General features: G+C 65.5%; 2 protein-coding genes across 3 annotated transcripts; both read right to left on the reverse strand.

The window, feature by feature from the left end:
- Positions 1-903: 903 nt before the first annotated feature.
- On the reverse strand, positions 904-19,913 carry PPP2R1A (protein phosphatase 2 scaffold subunit Aalpha). 2 transcript variants are annotated; one of them, XM_087778468.1, is made up of 15 exons: positions 19,757-19,913; positions 18,046-18,136; positions 17,684-17,784; positions 16,787-17,019; positions 15,506-15,653; positions 15,233-15,388; positions 12,246-12,360; positions 10,527-10,597; positions 9,496-9,630; positions 8,332-8,505; positions 6,241-6,301; positions 4,738-4,892; positions 4,517-4,659; positions 2,103-2,194; positions 904-1,057 (listed from the first exon to the last, which is right to left on the reverse strand). In XM_087778468.1, exons 1-15 carry the CDS (start codon positions 19,832-19,834, stop codon positions 1,041-1,043), a joined length of 1,770 nt encoding a protein of 589 aa, XP_087634594.1. In that variant the 5' UTR covers positions 19,835-19,913; the 3' UTR covers positions 904-1,040. The 2 variants fall into 2 exon arrangements, with proteins under 2 accessions (XP_087634594.1, XP_087634596.1); XM_087778470.1 differs by lacking the exon at positions 17,684-17,784.
- On the reverse strand, positions 3,223-4,455 carry LOC148052763 (uncharacterized). The gene is made up of 2 exons (XM_087778496.1): positions 3,939-4,455; positions 3,223-3,830 (listed from the first exon to the last, which is right to left on the reverse strand). Exons 1-2 carry the CDS (start codon positions 4,325-4,327, stop codon positions 3,359-3,361), a joined length of 861 nt encoding a protein of 286 aa, XP_087634622.1. The 5' UTR covers positions 4,328-4,455; the 3' UTR covers positions 3,223-3,358.
- Positions 19,914-19,962: the final 49 nt, after the last annotated feature.

Raw genomic sequence — 19,962 nt, forward strand, 5'->3', positions numbered from 1 at the left:
GGGAGGGGCTATAGGGGACGGGGAGAGGTATAGGGGACGGGGGAGGGGCTATAGGGGACGGGGGAGGGGCTATAGGGGCTATAGGGGGCGGTAGGCCCGGCGGAGGGACACATGGGGGGGGGCGCGGCGGAGGGATACCTGGGGGGGGGTGGTCGCGGTTGCCCCGGCAACGGCAGCGAGTCCCGGCGCTTTCCCGCCCCGGCGGCGCGCGGCGGTGCGGCCTCGGCGCGTGCGCGGGGGGAAGGGGGCGGGGCCGGCGGCGGCGGCGGGGCGGGGTCCCAGCGCGCAGGCGCGGGGCGAGCGGTTGGGGGGGGAGGATTTAAAGGGACCGGCGACCAAAATGGGGGGCGGGGCCGCGACAGCTTTGGCACCGCCTCTGTCACCCCCCGGCTCCTGTCACCCCCCCCCATGTCACCCCACGTCACCATGTCACCCTATGTCACCCCGTCACCCCCCCCCCCCCGTGTCACCCCCCGGCTCCTGTCACCCCCCCGTGTCACCCCATCACCCTGTCACCCCCATGTCACGTCGTCACCCCGCCATGTCACCCCACGTCACCGTCACTCCCCTGTGTCACCCCCCGCCTCCTGTCACCCCCCCCATGTCACCCCCCCCCGGTCACCTTGTCACCCCACGTCACCCCCCGTGTCACCCCTCCATGTCACCCTCCCCCCTGTCACCCCATCACCCTGTCACCCCCACGTCACTTCGTCACCCCGCCATGTCACCCTATGTCACCCTGTCACCCCCCCCCCCCAGCTCCTGTCCTCCATTTTGTCACCCCCTCTGTCACCCCCGGGCCCTGGGGGGCACTGGGAGGCACTGGGAGGCACTGGTCCCCCCCCCAATAAAGACAAAACCACGGGGGCGCTTCGTTAACGGCGAAACTCGTTATAATTAATTAATAACCGGGGGGGGGGAGGGGGAGGGGAGGCGTTGGGGACACGGTGCCACCCCCGGGGGGGGGGAGGGGGTGACACCGCGGGGGGGGGGGGGAGGGGAGACGGCGCCGTTGGCATGCGGGGGCGAGGGCGGCGGGGTCAGGCCAGCGCCAGCACTGGGGGGGGGGAGGGGACAGGGGGGTCACCGTCACAGAGCGACCCCCCTCCCCTGTCCCCAATGCCCCCCCTCCCCCCACGTCCCCCACTATCCCAGAAGTCCCCCCATTGTCCCCACTCCCCCCCAATGTCCCCACACCCCCCAATGTCCCCCTGTCCCCCCGGTGTCCCCCTGTCCCCCTGGTGTCCCCACACCCCCCCAATGTCCCCATGTCCCCCCCCAATGTCCCCCTGTCCCCCCGGTGTCCCCCTGTCCCCCCCGTGTCCCCCAAAGTCCCCACGTCCCCTCCAATGTCCCCATGTCCCCCCCGTGTCCCCCTGTCCCCCCAGTGTCCCCACACCCCCCAACGTCCCCATGTCCCCCCCCATGTCCCCCTGTCCCCCCGGTGTCCCCCTGTCCCCCCCGTGTCCCCCAAAGTCCCCGCGTCCCCCCCAATGTCCCCCTGTCCCCCCGTCCCCCAATGTCCCCACACCCCCCCCATGTCCCCCTGTCCCCCCCAATGTCCCCATGTCCCCCCCATGTCCCCCTGTCCCCCCCATGTCCCCCTGTCCCCCCTGTGTCCCCTTGTCCCCACAGTGTCCCCATGTCCCCCTGGTGTCCCCACACCCCCCAATGTCCCCCTGTCCCCCCCATGTCCCTGTGTCCCCCCGGTGTCCCCACACCCCCCCATGTCCCCCTGTCCCCCCCAATGTCCCCATGTCCCCCCCCAATGTCCCCCTGTCCCCCCGGTGTCCCCCTGTCCCCCTGGTGTCCCCACACCCCCCCAATGTCCCCATGTCCCCCCCCCAATGTCCCCCTGTCCCCCCGGTGTCCCCCTGTCCCCCCCGTGTCCCCCAAAGTCCCCACGTCCCCTCCAATGTCCCCATGTCCCCCCCAATGTCCCCATGTGCCCCCCCATCCCCTTGTCCCCCCGGTGTCCCCACACACCCCCAATGTCCCCCTGTCCCCCCAATGTCCCCCTGCCCCCCCCCCAATGTCCCCCTGTCCCCCCAATGTCCCCCTGTCCCCCCCCCCCCCCCCGGTGTCCCCAAGCGTCCCCTCACCGGTCAGCGCCTCCTGCGCGAAATATTTGACGTCGACGTCTTGGTCCTGCGTCAGCTTCTCCAGCACCGGCTTCACCTCGTTCTGCAGCGTCCTGGGGGGAGGGGCGGCACGCGTGGGGGGGGGCGGGGCAACGGGGGAGCCGATGGGGGCGGCGCCGGTGGGAGCGCTGGGAGTACTGGGTGTACGGTGTGTACTGGGAGCGCTGGGTGCGCTGAGTGTACTGGGTGTACCGGCAGCGCTGGGCGTACTGGGAGTACTGGGTGTCCTGTGCGCGCTGGGTGCGCTGTGGATGCTGGGTGTACTGGGTGTACTGGGAGTGCTGGCAGTGCTGGGTGTACTGGGAGCACTGGGTGGGCTGGGTGCGCTGTGTATGCTGAGTGTACTGGGTGTACCGGCAGCGCTGGGCGTACTGGGAGCACTGGGTGGGCTGGGTGCGCTGTGTATGCTGAGTGTACTGGGTGTACCGGCAGCGCTGGGCGTACTGGGAGTACTGGGTGTCCTGTGCGCGCTGGGTGCGCTGTGGATGCTGGGTGTACTGGGTGTACTGGGAGCGCTGGGTGTACGTGGAGTGCTGGGTGTGCTGTGTATGCTGAGTGTACTGGGTGTACTGGGAGTGCTGGCAGTGCTGAGTGTACTGGGAGCACTGGGTGGGCTGGGTGCGCTGTGTATGCTGAGTGTACTGGGTGTACCGGCAGCGCTGGGCGTACTGGGAGCACTGGGTGGGCTGGGTGCGCTGTGTATGCTGAGTGTACTGGGTGTACCGGCAGCGCTGGGCATACTGGGAGCACTGGGTGGGCTGGGTGCGCTGTGTATGCTGAGTGTACTGGGTGTACCGGCAGCGCCGGGCGTACTGGGAGCACTGGGTGGGCTGGGTGCGCTGTGTATGCTGAGTGTACTGGGTGTACCGGCAGCGCTGGGCGTACTGGGAGTACTGGGTGTCCTGGCTGCGCTGGGTGCACTCAGCGTACTGGGTGTCCTGTGCGCGCTGGGGGTGCTGGGTGCGCTGCGGATGCTGAGTGTACTGGGTGTACTGGGAGCGCTGGGTGTACTGCATGTAGTGGGAGCGCTGGGTGTACTGCATGTAGTGGGAGCGCTGGGTGCGCTGTGTATGCTGAGTGTACTGGGTGTACTGGGAGCGCTGGGTGTACGTGGAGTGCTGGGTGTGCCGGGTGCACCGCATGTACTGCGTGTACTGGGTGTACTGGGTGCACTGGGTGCACCGGGCGTACCACAGGTACTGCATGTACTGGGTGCACTATACGCACTGCCTGCACTGGGTAGGCTGTGTGTACTGGGTGTACTGGGTGCACTGCATGTGCTGCGTGTACTGGGTGCGCTCTGTGTACTGCACGTACTGGGTGCACTGGGTGCACTGGGTGCACTGGGTGCACTGCATGTACTGGGTGCACTGCATGTACTGCGTGTACTGGGTGCGCTCTGTGTACTGCGTGTACTGGGTGCACTGGGTGCACTGCATGTACTGCGTGTACTGGGTGCGCTCTGTGTACTGCATGTACTGGGTGCACTGGGTGTACTGGGTGCACTCTCTGTACTGTGTGTACTGTGTGTACTGGGTGCGCCCTGTGTACTGGGTGCACTGGCTGCACTGGGTGCGCTCTGTGTACTGGATGCACTGCATGTACTGGGTGCACCGGGTGTACCACAGGTACTGCATGTACTGGGTGCACTGGGTGCGCTCTGTGTACTGCGTGTACTGGGTGCACTGGATGTACTGCATGCACTGGGTGCGCTCTGTGTACTGCGTGTACTGGGTGCACTGGGTGCACTGCATGTACTGGGCGCACTGGGTGTACTGGCTGCGCTCTGTGTACTGCGTGCACTGCATGTACTGCATGTACTGGGTGCGCTCTGTGTACTGCGTGTACTGGGTGCACTGGGTGTACTGGGTGCACTCTCTGTACTGTGTGTACTGTGTGTACTGGGTGCGCCCTGTGTACTGGGTGCACTGGCTGCACTGGGTGCGCTCTGTGTACTGGATGCACTGCATGTACTGGGTACACTGCGTGTACTGGCTGTACTGGGTGCACCGGGTGTACCACAGGTACTGCATGTACTGGGTGCACTGGGTGCGCTCTGTGTACTGCGTGTACTGGGTGCACCGGGTGCACTGCATGTACTGCATGCACTGGGTGCGCTCTGTGTACTGCGTGTACTGGGTGCACTGGATGTACTGCATGCACTGGGTGCGCTCTGTGTACTGCATGTACTGGGCGCACTGGGCGTACTGGCTGCGCTCTGTGTACTGGGTGCACTGGGCGTACTGCGTGTACTGGGTGCGCTCTGTGTACTGCGTGTACTGGGTGCACCGCGTGTCCTGCACGCACGGGGCGTGCTGCCTGTACCGGGCGCACTGGGGGCACTGGGGGCACTGGGGGCACTGGGGGCGCCGTACCCGCTGTCGAGGATGGGCCCGATGCGCTGCAGGGACTTGGCGACGTTGAAGCGGACGTTGGCGACGGCGTCGGCCGCCATGCGCAGCACCGTGGGCAGCATCTGCTTGGTGGTGATCTCCTGCCCGCAGACCTCCGACAGCACCTGCGGGGGAGGGGGCGCCGTGACGTCACCGGGGGGGGCGGTGACGTCACGGGCGGGGGGGGGGCGGGGCCGCCTCACGTTGATGCAGAAGAGCGTGGTCATGCGGTGCAGGTAGTTGGGGTCGGCGGCCATGGCCAGGACCTTGGGGACGATGGTGCCCTGGGCCCAATCCTGCCCGAACCTCTCCACCAGTTTGCGCAGGTTACTGGTGGCCGCCTCCCGGATGGCGTAAACTGGGAGGGGGGGAAGAGACCAGTTACCCCGCTAAGCCCCTGACTGGGTGACCAGTAACCCCCCCCCCCCCTCCAAGGCAACCAGTAAGTCCCAGGAACCCGCCCCAGCAACCAGTACCTCCCAGTAACTCCCCCAAGGGCTCCCAGGAACTCCCCACCAGGCAACCAGTAACTCCCAGTAACCCACCCCAGCAACCAGTACCTCCCAGTAACTCCCCCAAGGGCTCCCAGGAACTCCCCCCCCAGTAACCCCCCACCAGGCAACCAGTAACTCCCAGGAACCCGCCCCAGCAACCAGTACCTCCCACTAACTCCCCCAAGGGCTCCCAGTAACCCCCCACCAGGCAACCAGTAACTCCCAGTAACCCACCCCAGCAACCAGTACCTCTCAGTAACTCCCCCAAGGGCTCCCAGTAACCCCCCACCAGGCAACCAGTAACTCCCAGCAACCAGTACCTCCCAGTAACTCCCCCAAGGGCTCCCAGTAACCCCCCCCCCCCAGTAACCCCCCACCAGGCAACCAGTAACTCCCAGTAACCCGCCCCAGCAACCAGTACCTCCCAGTAACTCCCCCAAGGGCTCCCAGTAACCCCCCACCAGGCAACCAGTAACTCCCAGCAACCCGCCCCAGCAACCAGTACCTCCCAGTAACTCTCCCAAGGGCTCCCAGTAACCCCCCACCAGGCAACCAGTAACTCCCAGTAACCTGCCGCAAGGGCTCCCAGTAACTCCCCACCACATAACCAGTAACTCCCAGTAACCCCCCCATCAAGTGACCAGTAGCCCCTCACAGATATCCCAGTAACCCCTGCAGCTCCCAGTAACCCCCCCCGCCCCGAGCTCCCAGTAACTCCTCCAGCTCCCGGTTACTGGGATCTTGGGGAGGTAACCCTTGCACCTCCCAGTAACCCCTCTAGGGGCTCCCAGTAACACCCTCCCAGTCCTCCCAGTAACTCCCAGTAACCCCTCTCAGGGCTCCCAGTCACCCCTGCACCTCCCAGTAACCCCCTGAGTCCTCCCAGTAACACTCCCCCCCAGCAACCCCTCTACAGGCTCCCAGTAACTTCTCCCCAAGATCCCAGTAACCCCTCTAGGGGCTCCCAGTAACTCCCAGTAACCCCTCTAGGGGCTCCCAGTAACCCCTCCCCAGAGCTCCCAGTAACCCCTCTAGGGGCTCCCAGTAACTCCCAGTAACCCCTCTAGGGGCTCCCAGTAACCTCCAGTAATGCCCCCCTCGGAGCTCCCAGTAACCCCTCTAGGGGCTCCCAGTAACCTCCAGTAACTCCTCCAGCTCCCAGTAAGCCCCAGTAAGCCCCCCAGTGCTCCCAGTAAGGGAGCCCCAGCTCACCGTGGTCGACCAGCCAGGCCATGCAGAGCGAGTTCAGCTTCTCGTCGAAAAACTCCACACCCTGGAGGGGATAGAGACCAGTATAAACCAGTATGAACCAGTATAAACCAATACCCGCCCTGCATGAATCAGTATCTTGCCCAGTATCAACCCCAACCCCTCCCAGTACAGACCAGTGCCTTCCCAAGATGGACCAGGGCCCTGCCGGTCTTGTCCAGCACAGCTCACTCCACTCCCAGTCCCTCCCAGTTCCCCCTTAGAAACCCATACTGCACTCCCAGTCCCTCCCAGTGCTTCCCAGTCCCTCCCACTGTCCCCGCAAAAGCCCATACTGCTCTCCCAGTCCCCTCCCAGTGCCTCCCAGTGCCGCCCCAGTGCCCACCACTGCCCTCCCAGTGCCTCCCAGCCCCTCCCAGTGCCCCCACAGAAGCCCATACTGCTCTCCCAGTCCCTCCCAATCTCTCCCAGTGCCCACCACTGCCCTCCCAGTGCCCCCACAGAAGCCCATGCTGCTCTCCCAGTCCCTCCCAATCTCTCCCAGTCCCCTCCCAGTGCCCACCACTGCCCTCCCAGTGCCTCCCAGTCTCTCCCAGCCCCTCCCAGTGCCCCCACAGAAGCCCATACTGCTCTCCCAGTCCCTCCCAATCTCTCCCAGTCCCCTCCCACTGCCTCCCAGTGCCCACCACTGCCCTCCCAGTCCCCACCACTGCCCTCCCAGTGCCTCCCAGCCCCTCCCCAGAAGCCCATACTGCTCTCCCAGTCCCTCCCAGTCTCTCCCAGCCCCTCCCAGTGCCCACCACTGCCCTCCCAGTCTCTCCCAGCTCCTCCCAGTGCTCCCACAGAAGCCCATGCTGCTCTCCCAGTCCCTCCCAATCTCTCCCAGTCCCCTCCCACTGCCTCCCAGTGCCCCCCAGTCCCCTCCCAGTGCCCCCCCAGTGCCTCCCCGTCTCTCCCCGCCCCTCCCAGTGCCCCCACAGAAGCCCATACTGCTCTCCCAGTCCCTCCCAATCTCTCCCAGTCCCCTCCCACTGCCTCCCAGTGCCCACCACTGCCCTCCCAGTGCCTCCCAGCCCCTCCCCAGAAGCCCATACTGCTCTCCCAGTCCCTCCCAGTCTCTCCCAGCCCCTCCCAGTGCCCACCACTGCCCTCCCAGTCTCTCCCAGCCCCTCCCAGTGCCCCCACAGAAGCCCATACTGCTCTCCCAGTCCCTCCCAATCTCTCCCAGTCCCCTCCCAGTGCCCCCCAGTCCCCTCCCAGTGCCTCCCAGTGCCCCCCAGTCTCTCCCAGCCCCTCCCAGTGCCCCCACAGAAGCCCATACTGCTCTCCCAGTCCCTCCCAATCTCTCCCAGTCCCCTCCCACTGCCTCCCAGTGCCCACCACTGCCCTCCCAGTGCCTCCCAGCCCCTCCCCAGAAGCCCATACTGCTCTCCCAGTCCCTCCCAGTCTCTCCCAGCCCCTCCCAGTGCCCACCACTGCCCTCCCAGTCTCTCCCAGCCCCTCCCAGTGCCCCCACAGAAGCCCATACTGCTCTCCCAGTCCCTCCCAATCTCTCCCAGTCCCCTCCCAGTGCCTCCCAGTGCCCCCCAGTCTCTTCCAGCCCCTCCCAGTGCCCCCACAGAAGCCCATACTGCTCTCCCAGTCCCTCCCAATCTCTCCCAGTCCCCTCCCACTGCCTCCCAGTGCCCACCACTGCCCTCCCAGTGCCTCCCAGCCCCTCCCCAGAAGCCCATACTGCTCTCCCAGTCCCTCCCAGTCTCTCCCAGCCCCTCCCAGTGCCCACCACTGCCCTCCCAGTCTCTCCCAGCCCCTCCCAGTGCCCCCACAGAAGCCCATACTGCTCTCCCAGTCCCTCCCAATCTCTCCCAGTCCCCTCCCAGTGCCCCCCAGTTCACTCCCAGTGCCCCCCAGTCTCTCCCAGCCCCTCCCAGTGCCCCCACAGAAGCCCATACTGCTCTCCCAGTCCCTCCCAATCTCTCCCAGTCCCCTCCCACTGCCTCCCAGTGCCCACCACTGCCCTCCCAGTGCCTCCCAGCCCCTCCCCAGAAGCCCATACTGCTCTCCCAGTCCCTCCCAGTCCCTCCCAGCGCTCACCAGCTGGCCGGCCAGCAGGGGCATGTACTCGATGATGGCCAGGCGGACGCGCCACTTGGCGTCCTCGGCCAGCTCGACGATGGCGGGCAGCAGGGACTGGGAGAGCTGCCGGATGCCGATGACCTCGTTGACGCAGTCCAGGTTGGAGATGATGTTGAGGCGAACCTCGGGGCACTGCGGGGAGGAGGGACAGCGCCGGTGGCACCGGGGGGCAGCGGGATACTGGGGGGTACTGGGGGGTACTGGGAGGGGGTACTGGGAGGGGGTACTGGGAGGGGGTACTGGGAGGGGATGGTGGCACCTAGGGTGGCATCGGGATACTGGGAGGGGATGGTACAGGGTGGTGGCGCCTGGGGGTGACGCCTGGGGTGGCATCGGGATACTGGGAGGGGATACTGGAAGGGAAGGGTACAGGGTGGTGGCGCCTGGGGTGGCATTGGGATACTGGGAGGGGATACTGGGAGGGGGTACTGGGAGGGGATGGTACAGGGTGATGGCACCTGGGGTGGCATTGGGATACTGGGAGGGGATACTGGAAGGGAAGGGTACGGGGTGGTGGCGCCTGGGGTGGCATCTATGGGGTGACACCGGGATACTGGGAGGGGATACTGGGAGGAGATACTGGGAGGGGATGGTACGGGGTGGTGGCACCTATGGGGTGGTGGCACCTATGGGGTGGTGGCACCTATGGGGTGGCACTGGGACAAGTTACTGGGACGGGGACACTGGGGGTGGCATCTACAGGGGTGGTGGTGGCACTTGAGGGGTACTGGGAGGGAAACGGTACTGGGAAGGGGACACCGGGGGTGGTGGCACTGGGAGGGGGACACTTGGGAGAGGTGACATTGGGGTGGTGGCCCCCCAAGTCCCCGAGGCGGTGACGCCCTCCCCAAGCCCTCAGCCAGGTTGGTTGTGCCACCACCGTCCCCCGTCCCGTCCCCCCCCCGCGATGTCCCCAACCCAGTGACATCCCCGACTGTCCCCAAACGTCCCCACGCCGGTGACACCACCCAACCAGAGCGGTTGTCCCACCACGGTCCCCGGGGATGTCCCCAATCCCTCGCCATCCCCGCGTCCCCGAGCGTCCCCAACTGCCCAAAGCGTCCCCAAAGCGTCCCCAACGCGTCCCCAACGCGTCCCCGAGTGTCCCCAACGCGTCCCCACCTCGTCCTTGAGCTGCGCGAGGAAGAGGGGCAGCAGGTGCTCCACCGTGTTGTCCTTCCCCAGGATTGGGGACAACCCCATGATGACGGAGGCCAGCGCCGACTTGACGTGTTGGTTGGCGTCCGACACCAGCTCCTGGGGACGGCGTGGGGACAGGCTCTAACGGTGGCCCTGGGGCGTCCCACCACCCCAGGAGGTCCCTAGGGGTGGCCCCGGGATGTCCCGCCACCCTAAGATGTCCCCTGCGCTGTCCCCATGATGTTCTTCCGCCCTAGAGTGGCCCTAGGGGTGTCCCCGTGAGGTGCCGCCACCCCAGGAGATCCCCAGGGGTGTCCCCAAGGTGGCCCCTTGATGTCCCACCACCCTAAGATGTCCCCTGCGCTGTCCCCATGATGTTCCTCCACCCTAGAAGGTCCCCAGAGGTGTCCTCAGAGCATCCCCTTGATGTCCCACCACCCCAGAAGGTCCCCATGGCGTCCCCATGAGGTCCCACCACCCCAGAAGGTCCCCATGGCGTCCCCGGGATGTCCCCATGAGGTCCCACCACCCCAGAAGGTCCCCATGGCGTCCCTGGGATGTCCCACCACCCCAGAAGGTCCCCATGGCGTCCACGGGATGTCCCCATGAGGTCCCACCACCCCAGAAGGTCCCCATGACGTCCACGGGATGTCCCCATGAGGTCCCACCACCCCAGAACGTCCCCATGGCGTCCCCGGGATGTCCCACCACCCCAGAAGGTCCCCATGGCGTCCCCATGAGGTCCCACCACCCCAGAAGGTCCCCATGGCGCCCCCGGGATGTCCCCATGAGGTCCCACCACCCCAGAAGGTCCCCATGGCGTCCCCGGGATGTCCCCATGAGGTCCCACCACCCCAGAAGGTCCCCATGGCGTCCCCGGGATGTCCCCTTGAGGTCCCACCACCCCGAGATGTCCCCACCTTGCCGCAAAGCAAGACCTGGCCCATGATGCCACCCTCCCCCTGTCCCCACGGTGTCTCCCCCACCCCGGGGTGTCCCCAGGTGTCCCGTACCTTGATGCAGGGCAGGATCTGGCCCATGATGACGGCCTCCCGGCAGTCTGGGGACAGGTTCTCGCAGAACTCTGGAGAGGGAGCAGGGGGACAGCGGTTGGGGACGCGGGGACACCAGGAGTGGCCTTGGGGACAAGGCGGACTGCAGGGACCATCCCTGAGGACATGGGGATGCCAGTGACCATCCCTGGGGACATGGGGACCTGGAGATGGCCCTTGGGGACACGGGGACCATCCCTGAGGACATGGGGACCTGGAGACGGCCCTTGGGGACACGGGGACCATCCCTGGGGACATGGGGACCTGGGGACGGCCCCTGGGGACACAGGGACCATCCTTGGGGACACGGGGACCTGGAGACGGCCCTTGGGGACACGGGGACCATCGCTGGGGACACGGGGACCTGGAGACGGCCCTTGGGGACACGGGGACCATCCCTGGGGACATGGGGACCTGGGGACCATCCCTGGGGACATGGGGACCTGGGGATAGCCCTTGGGGACACGGGGACCATCCCTGGGGACATGGGGACCTGGGGATGGCCCTTGGGGACACGGGGACCATCGCTGGGGACACGGGGACCTGGAGACGGCCCTTGGGGACACGGGGACCATCCCTGGGGACATGGGGACCTGGGGACCATCCCTGGGGACATGGGGACCTGGGGATGGCCCTTGGGGACACGGGGACCATCCCTGGGGACATGGGGACCTGGGGATGGCCCTTGGGGACACGGGGACCATCGCTGGGGACACGGGGACCTGGAGACGGCCCTTGGGGACACGGGGACCATCCCTGGGGACACGGGGACCTGGGGATGGCCCTTGGGGACATGGGGACCATCCCTGGGGATATGGGGACCTGGGGACCATCCTTGGGGACACGGGGACCTGGGGATGGCCCTTGGGGACACGGGGACCATCCCTGGGGACATGGGGACCTGGGGACCATCCTTGGGGACACGGGGACCTGGGGATGGCCCTTGGGGACATGGGGACCATCCCTGGGGACATGGGGACCTGGAGATGGCCCTTGGGGACACGGGGACCATCCCTGGGGACATGGAGGACCTTAAGGACCATCCTTGGGGACACGGGGACCTGGGGATGGCCCTTGGGGACACGGGGACCATCCCTGGGGACATGGAGGACCTTAAGGACCATCCCTGGGGACATGGGGACCTGGGGACCATCCTTGGGGACATGGGGACCATCCCTGGGGACATGGGGACCTGGGGACCATCCTTGGGGACATGGGGACCATCCCTGGGGACATGGGGACCTGGAGATGGCCCTTGGGGACATGGGGACCTGGGGATGGCCCTTGGGGACACGGGGACCATCCCTGGGGACATGGAGGACCTTAAGGACCATCCTTGGGGACACGGGGACCTGGGGATGGCCCTTGGGGACATGGGGACCATCCCTGGGGACATGGAGGACCTTAAGGACCATCCTTGGGGACACGGGGACCTGGGGATGGCCCTTGGGGACATGGGGACCATCCCTGGGGACATGGAGGACCTTAAGGACCATCCTTGGGGACATGGGGACCTGGGGATGGCCCTTGGGGACACGGGGACCATCCTTGGGGACACGGGGACCTGGAGACGGCCTTTGGGGACGCAGGGACCCTCCTTGGCAACATGGAGGACGGGGAGATGGCCCTTGGGGACCCGGGGAACAGGGGAGGGGACGAGGGGAGGTGGCCCCGGCTGACCTTTGACCTTGTGGGAGGCGGCCGCCCGCACTTCGGCCTCGCAGTCCTTCATCAGGCTCTGGAAGGCCCCCACCAGGTCGGTCTTGGTGATCTCGGGGCCCACGGCTCGTTGGAGCTGGGGGGGCAAAGGTGAGAGGTCAACGAGATCCCCGGGATTGTCCCCAAGCGTCCCCAAACGTCCCCAAGGGCGTCCCGAATTGTCCCCCCCTCAAAATATCCCGCAAAAACGTCCCCAAATCCCCCCAAACGTCCCCAAAAATCCCCTCCGATGTCCCTAACCCCCCTCAAACATCCCCACGTGACCCCAGCATTGTCCCCAAGTGTCCCCAAGTGTCCCCAATCGTCCCCAAGTGTCCCCAAACGTGTCCCGAATTGTCCCCCCCCAAAATATCCCGCAAAACGTCCCCAAATCCCCCCAAACGTCCCCAAAAATCCCCTCCGATGTCCCTAACCCCCCTCAAACATCCCCACGTGACCCCAGCATTGTCCCCAAGTGTCCCCAAGTGTCCCCAATCGTCCCCAAGTGTCCCCAAACGTGTCCCGAATTGTCCCCCCCCAAAATATCCTGCAAAAACGTCCCCAAATCCCCCCAAACGTCCCCAAAAATCAGCTCAGATGTCCCTAAACCCCCTCAAACATCCCCACGTGACCCCAGCATTGTCCCCAATCGTCCCCAAGTGTCCCCAATCGTCCCCAAGTGTCCCCAAGTGTCCCCGGGCGTCCCGAATTGTCCCCCCCCCCAAAATATCCCGCAAAAACGTCCCCAAATCCCCGCAAACGTCCCCAAAAATCCCCTCCGATGTCCCTAACCCCCCTCAAACATCCCCACGTGACCCCAGCATTGTCCCCAAGTGTCCCCAAGTGTCCCCAAACGTCCCCAAACGTCCCGAATTGTCCCCCCCCAAAATATCCCGCAAAAACGTCCCCAAATCCCCCCAAACGTCCCCAAAAATCCCCTCCGATGTCCCTAAACCCCCTCAAACATCCCCACGTGACCCCAGCATTGTCCCCAAGTGTCCCCAAGTGTCCCCAATCGTCCCCAAGTGTCCCCAAACGTGTCCCGAATTGTCCCCCCCCCCCCAAAATATCCTGCAAAAACGTCCCCAAATCCCCCGAAACGTCCCCAAAAATCAGCTCAGATGTCCCTAAACCCCCTCAAACATCCCCACGTGACCCCAGCATTGTCCCCAATCGTCCCCCGGTGTCCCCAATCGTCCCCAAGTGTCCCCAAACGTGTCCCGAATTGTCCCCCCCAAAATATCCCGCAAAAACGTCCCCAAATCCCCCCAAACGTCCCCAAAAATCCCCTCCGATGTCCCTAACCCCCTCAAACATCCCCACGTGACCCCAGCATTGTCCCCAAGTGTCCCCAAGTGTCCCCAAGTGTCCCCAAGTGTCCCCAAACGTGTCCCGAATTGTCCCCCCCCCAAATATCCCGCAAAAACCTCCCCAAACCCCCCCAAACGTCCCCAAAAATCTCCTCCGATGTCCCTAACCCCCCTCAAACATCCCCACGTGACCCCAGCAATGTCCCCAAGTGTCCCCAAGTGTCCCCAAACGTCCCCAAGTGTCCCCAAGTGTCCCCAAACATCCCCAAGGGCGTCCCGAATTGTCCCCCCCCCCAAATATCCCGCAAAAACCTCCCCAAATTCCCCCAAACGTCCCCAAAAATCCCCTCCGATGTCCCCAAAAGTCCCCCCCACCGCCCCCAAATGTCCCCAGGTGTCCCCAAATGTCCCCAAACGTGTCCCGAATTGTCCCCCCCAAAATGTCCTGCCAAACGTCCCCATGGTGGCCCCAAAGCGTCCCCACACGTCCCCTTGTCCCCAATCGTCCCCAAGTGTCCCCAAACGTCCCCAAGTGTCCCCAAACGTCCCCAAGGGCGTCCCGAATTGTCCCCCCCCCAAATATCCCGCAAAAACCTCCCCAGGTGGCCCCAAAGTGTCCCCACACGTCCCCTTGTCCCCCATGTCCCCAGGGCTGTCCTCACGTGTCCCCCGATGTCCCCAAACACCCCTAAATGCCCCCATAGGGGACCCAAAACGTCCCCAAACGTCCCCATGGTGGCCCCAAAGTGTCCCCACACGTCCCCTTGTCCCCCATGTCCCCAGGGCTGTCCTCACGTGTCCCCCGATGTCCCCAAACACCCCTAAATGCCCCCATAGGGGACCCAAAACGTCCCCAAACGTCCCCATGGTGGCCCCAAAGTGTCCCCACACGTCCCCTTGTCCCCCATGTCCCCAGGGCTGTCCTCACGTGTCCCCCGATGTCCCCAAACACCCCTAAATGCCCCCATGGGGGTCCCCAAATGTCCCCATGCGTCCCCATGGTGGCCCCAAAGCGTCCCCACACGTCCCCTTGTCCCCCAGGGTGTCCTCACGTGTCCCCCAACACCCCTAAACGCCCCCATGGGGGTCCCCAAATGTCCCCAAACGTCCCCATGGTGCCCCCAAAGCGTCCCCACACGTCCCCTGGTCCCCCATGTCCCCAGGGCTGTCCTCACGTGTCCCCCGATGTCCCCAAACACCCCTAAATGCCCCCATAGGGGACCCAAAACGTCCCCAAACGTCCCCATGGTGGCCCCAAAGTGTCCCCACACGTCCCCTTGTCCCCCATGTCCCCAGGGCTGTCCTCACGTGTCCCCCGATGTCCCCAAACACCCCTAAATGCCCCCATGGGGGTCCCCAAATGTCCCCATGCGTCCCCATGGTGGCCCCAAAGCGTCCCCACACGTCCCCTTGTCCCCCAGGGTGTCCTCACGTGTCCCCCAACACCCCTAAACGCCCCCATGGGGGTCCCCAAATGTCCCCAAACGTCCCCATGGTGCCCCCAAAGCGTCCCCACACGTCCCCTGGTCCTCACATGTCCCCAGATGTCCCCAAAACGTCCCCACGCGTCCCCTTGGCCCCAAGGGTGTCCTCGTGTGTCCCCACGTCCCCCCAAACGGCCCCGGGGGTGTCCCCAAGCGTCCCCAAGCGCGTCCCCACCTCGGTGAACTTGTCGGCCACCATGTAGCGGACGCGCCAGGACTTGTCCTCGGCCGCCTGCCGCAGCGTCGGCATCACCAGCCCCTCCAGTTCCTCCTGCGGCAGCAACTGGGCGATGCTGACGCAGGCTTCCACCGCCAACAGCCGCACCGAGTCCTGGCGGAGGGGACGCGGTGACGTAAGCGGCGACGGAAGGGGGGGGGGGACGGGGACGGGAGACACACACGGGGACGTCACCGCCAGGCAGAGGGGACGCGGGGGCGCGGCCGTTACCTGCTCGTCGGAGGCGAGGTTGGAGAACATGGGGATGATCTCGCTCTTGACGTGTTCCAGCTCCAAAACTTTGGCGAATTCACCCAATTTGGAAGCGGCGGCGCGACGGACCATGGGGGTGTCGTCCGAGCAGAGGTTGCGGAAGTATCTGGGGGAGGCGGGGACAACCCTTGGGGACATCGCGAGACCCTCGGGGACATGGCGAGACCCTCGGGGACATGGCGAGATCCTCGGGGATGCGCTATGGGGTCGTTGGAGCAGGCGGTGAACCCCAAAATGGGCCACGGGGGCCAACGTGAAGACCCGAGGTGGATCTAGAGCGGGTTGAGGGACACCAAAGATGGGTTGGGGACACCGGGGATGGCTTGGGGACACCGAGGTTGGGTTGGGGACACGCCACAGGGTCTGCGTCACCAGGCCACGAACCGAAAAAACGGGCCACGGGGCCAACATGAAGAACCTTGGACTGGCCAAGAGCTAGTTGAGGGATGTGAAGGATGGGTTGGGGCCACCAAGGGTGGCTTGGGGCCACCAGGGAGGGGTTGGGGCCACCGGTGACACCTTAGGGACACGCCACAGGGTCTGCGTCACCAGGCCACGAACCGAAAAAATGGGCCCCGGGGCCAACATGAAGAACTTTGGGCTGATCCAGAGTGGCTTGAGGGACACCCAAGTTGGGTTGCGGCCACCAAAGTTGGTTTGGGGCCACCAAAAGTTGGGTCGGGGCCACTGGTGACGCTTTGGGGAGGTGCCGTGGGGTCGCTGGACCAGGCCGCGAACCCCAAAATGAACCACGGGGGTCACTGTGGGCACCCTGGGCTGACCTAGAGCAGCTTGAGGGACGCAAAGGATGGCTTGGGACCACCAAGAGGGGCTTGGGGCCACCAGGGAGGGCTTGGGGCCACCAGGGAGGGCTTGGGGACACATCACGGGGTCACCCCACCAAACCATGAGCCCAATAACAGGCCAAGAGGCCAGCACCAAGACCCTAGGGCCACCTGGAACCGATCTAGAGCCACCATCATTGGCGTGTGGCCACCAGGACCAACTTGGGGCCACCAAGGATGGCTTGAGGCCACCAAGAGATGGCTTGGGGACAACAGGGCCACCTCGGGGACGTACCATGGGGCCACCGCGACCGCGCCACGGGGCAAATAACAGGATAAGGAGCCAACGTGAAGACCCCGGGACCAACCCAAACCAGACCAAGCGCCACCAAAGTTGCCGTGGGGCCACCAGGGACGGCTTGGGGACAACGGGGCCACCGCGGAGGTCACTCACTGTCGCAGCTCGGCCTTGACGGGGCTGGAGACGCGCGGGTAACAGACGCTGAAGAGGCCGCAAGCGGAGGTGCGGGAGGTGAACCAGTCGCCTCCCGCCAGGCGCTTCACCAAGGGGACGAAGTGACCTTCTAGGTCGGGTGGGGTGTGCTCGTGGGACACCGCCCGCAGGGACTCCACCGCCTTGTCCCGCACCACCGTCTCCTCCACGGTGGCCAGGCTCTCCAGGGGGGGCTGGAGGAGGAGACGCGGGGTCACCCCCAAATCCTGACGCCCCCCCCGAGGTCCCTCAGGTCCCCAACGTCACCCCACGAGGAGCCCAACGTCCCCCCAACCAACCCAACGTTCTCCTGAAGAACCCAACGTCCCCCCAGGTCATCTCAATGTCACCCCTGAGGACCCCAATGTCACCCCTGAGGACCCCAACGTCCCCCTTGAGGACCCCAATGTCCCCTCAGGGAGTTGGGGGGGGCTCCAGGGGGTCGCCCCCAAATCCTGACGCCCCCCCCGAGGTCCCTCAGGTCCCCAACGTCACCCCACGAGGAGCCCAACGTCCCCCCAACCAACCCAACGTCCCCCTGAAGAACCCAGCGTCCCCCCAGGTCATCTCAATGTCACCCCTGAGGACCCCAATGTCCCCCTTGAGGACCCCAATGTCCCCTCAGGGAGTTGGGGGGGGGCTCCAGGGGGTCGCCCCCAAATCCTGACGCCCCCCCAAAGGTCCCTCAGGTCCCCAACGTCCACCCAACGTCCCACCACGGAGCCTCAGGTGCCCACAGGGGTGGGACCCAGGCGTCCAGGAGGGGGTCAGGGGGGCACCCAAGGGTCTGGGGAGGGGACCCAAGGGTCAGGGGGGCACCCAGGGGTCCCGGGGGGGGGCGGGGGGGAGGGTCCCTACCAGGAGGCAATGGACAAACTCTGGTCCCCCAACCAGGGCGGTGAAGGTGCCGAGCTGCTCCGCCAACGCCAGCAACACCTCGTCCTCATCGTAGATGGTGTCTGGGACAACGCAGGGGACGCCTCTGTCACCGCCCCCTCCCCCCGGCCTGCCAATCACCCCCCAAGCCCCACCCACCACCCCTAAACCCCCCCCACCCCCCCCCCAACCCCCCACCCCCCCCCCGTTGTGCCGGCAAAGGGGGACGCGTAGGGAGGTGGTTCGGGGGGGGGGCAGGGGGGATTTGGGGGCCCCCCTCAACCCTTGAACCCCCTCCCCCCCCAGGACTCTGGGGACCCCCTGGACCCCTCCCCCCCCGTTACCGGTGAGGAAGGGCAGGAGCTCGCTGCGGGTCCGCTCCACGCCCAGCGCCAGGGCGATGGTCGACAGCTTCTTGATGCTGTTGAGGCGGAGCTGGTAAAGGAAAAAGGGGGGGGGGGGGGGGGGGAAAAAGGGTGAGGAATTGCCCCCCCCCCCCCCCCCCCCGGCAAAATGGGACCCCCCGGGGGGGGAAATCCACCCCCCTGGGGCAAAATGGCCGCCCTGGGGGCAAATAAAAGCTCTCTTAGGGCAAATAAAGCCCCTCCTGGGGGATAAAATGGTCTCCTGGGGGCAAATAACCCCTTTTGGGGCAAATGAAGGCCATCCTGGAGGGGGATCCCACCCCCCCCCGGGGACAAAATGCCCACCCTGGGGGCAAATAATCCCCCTAGGGGCAAATAAAAGCCCTTTGAGGGCAAATAAAACCCCTCCTGGGGGGGAATATCACCACCCTGGGGACAAAATGGCCGCCCTGGGGGTAAATAACACCCCCCCAGGGGCAAATAAAACCCCCATGGGGCCAATAAAAGCCCTTCTGGGGCAAATAAAACCTCTCCTGGCGGGGAATATTACCACCATGGGGTTAAAATGGCCGCCCTGGGGGCAAATAATCCCCCCAAGGGGCAAATAAACCCCCCTTGGGGCAAATAAACCCCCTTTTGCAGGGAGAATCTCAGCCCCTGGGGACAAAATGGCCACCCTGGGGGCAAATAATCCCCTTAGGGGCAAATAAAAGCTCTCTTGGGGCAAATAAAAGCCTCTTTAGCGCAAATAAAACCCCTTTTTGGGGGGAATCTCAGCCCCCCTGGGGACAAAATGGTTGCTGTGGGGGTAAATAACACCCCCCCCAGGGGCAAATAAAAGCCCTCTTGGGGCAAATAAAAGCCCTCCCGGGGGGAATCCCACCCCCCTGGGGACAAAATGACCACCCTAGGGGCAAATAATCCTCCCTTGGGGGAAATAAAACCCCTTTTGGGGCAAATAAAACCTCTCTGAGGGGCAACCCACCCCCCTGGGGACAAAATGGCCGCCCTGGGGGCAAATAACGCCCCCCCCGGGGGCAAATAAATCCCCTTCCGGGGGGAGAAACCCACCCCCTCCGCGATTCAACCTATCAGGAGCCTCGTCTCATGGCTCCGCAGCGCTGCCGCGGCAGAAAGAAGCCCCCTGATTGGCTCCGCAACCACACCCCACCCACCCCCCGACACCTGCTAAGCCACTCCCTCGGCTCCGCCCACGCCGGGCGATACCCAATGGCTGCCGACGCCGAGCCGCCCTCGTGCTCCCATTGGTCGCCGCGGGGTGAGGGAAAGGCAATGCCGCCCCGCCGATAGGGGGCGCCGCGGAGACCCGGGGGGGGGGGGGGGGCTATTCCCCTTAACCCCCTCCCGGACCAATCAGGAGCCGTCTCACAGAATGAATGGGGGCCGCCAACCAACCGGAGCGCGGCTTTCATCCCAACCACCGGCGTGAGGGGGAGCGGGGGGGGGATGAGGAGCCCCCCCCCGCCATGTAACGCCGCTCCCCATTAGCCCGCGCCTGAGGGGGGGGGGGGGGAGAGGAGGCCTCAGCCAATCAGAGCGGCCGTTTCATAGCAGCGCCGCGACGGCCGCCATTAGCGGTAGACACCGGAGCCGCGGCGGGCGATGGCGGCCGGGCCCGGAGACCGAAACCGGGGCCCGGGGAAGCGAAACCGGCTCCGGTAACCGGTACCTGCACGTCCTCGTTGCGGAGTTCGTCGATGAGGACGGCGATAGGGTAAAGCGAATCGTCGCCGTCCGCCGCCGCCATCTTCTCCGCCGCCGCCGCCGCCCCGGCTCTGAGGGGGCAAACGGGGCCGCCCGCCCCGCTCTTGCAGGGTCTCCCGATCGCTCATTGGCCGGCGCTACCCCAACGCCCGCCCCCCTGCTCTTCCCATT

Source organism: Nipponia nippon, unplaced genomic scaffold, assembly GCF_047370975.1.
Source record: "Nipponia nippon isolate SJK-2023a ecotype South Korea unplaced genomic scaffold, ASM4737097v1 scaffold_44, whole genome shotgun sequence".
Lineage (NCBI taxonomy): Eukaryota > Metazoa > Chordata > Aves > Pelecaniformes > Threskiornithidae > Nipponia > Nipponia nippon.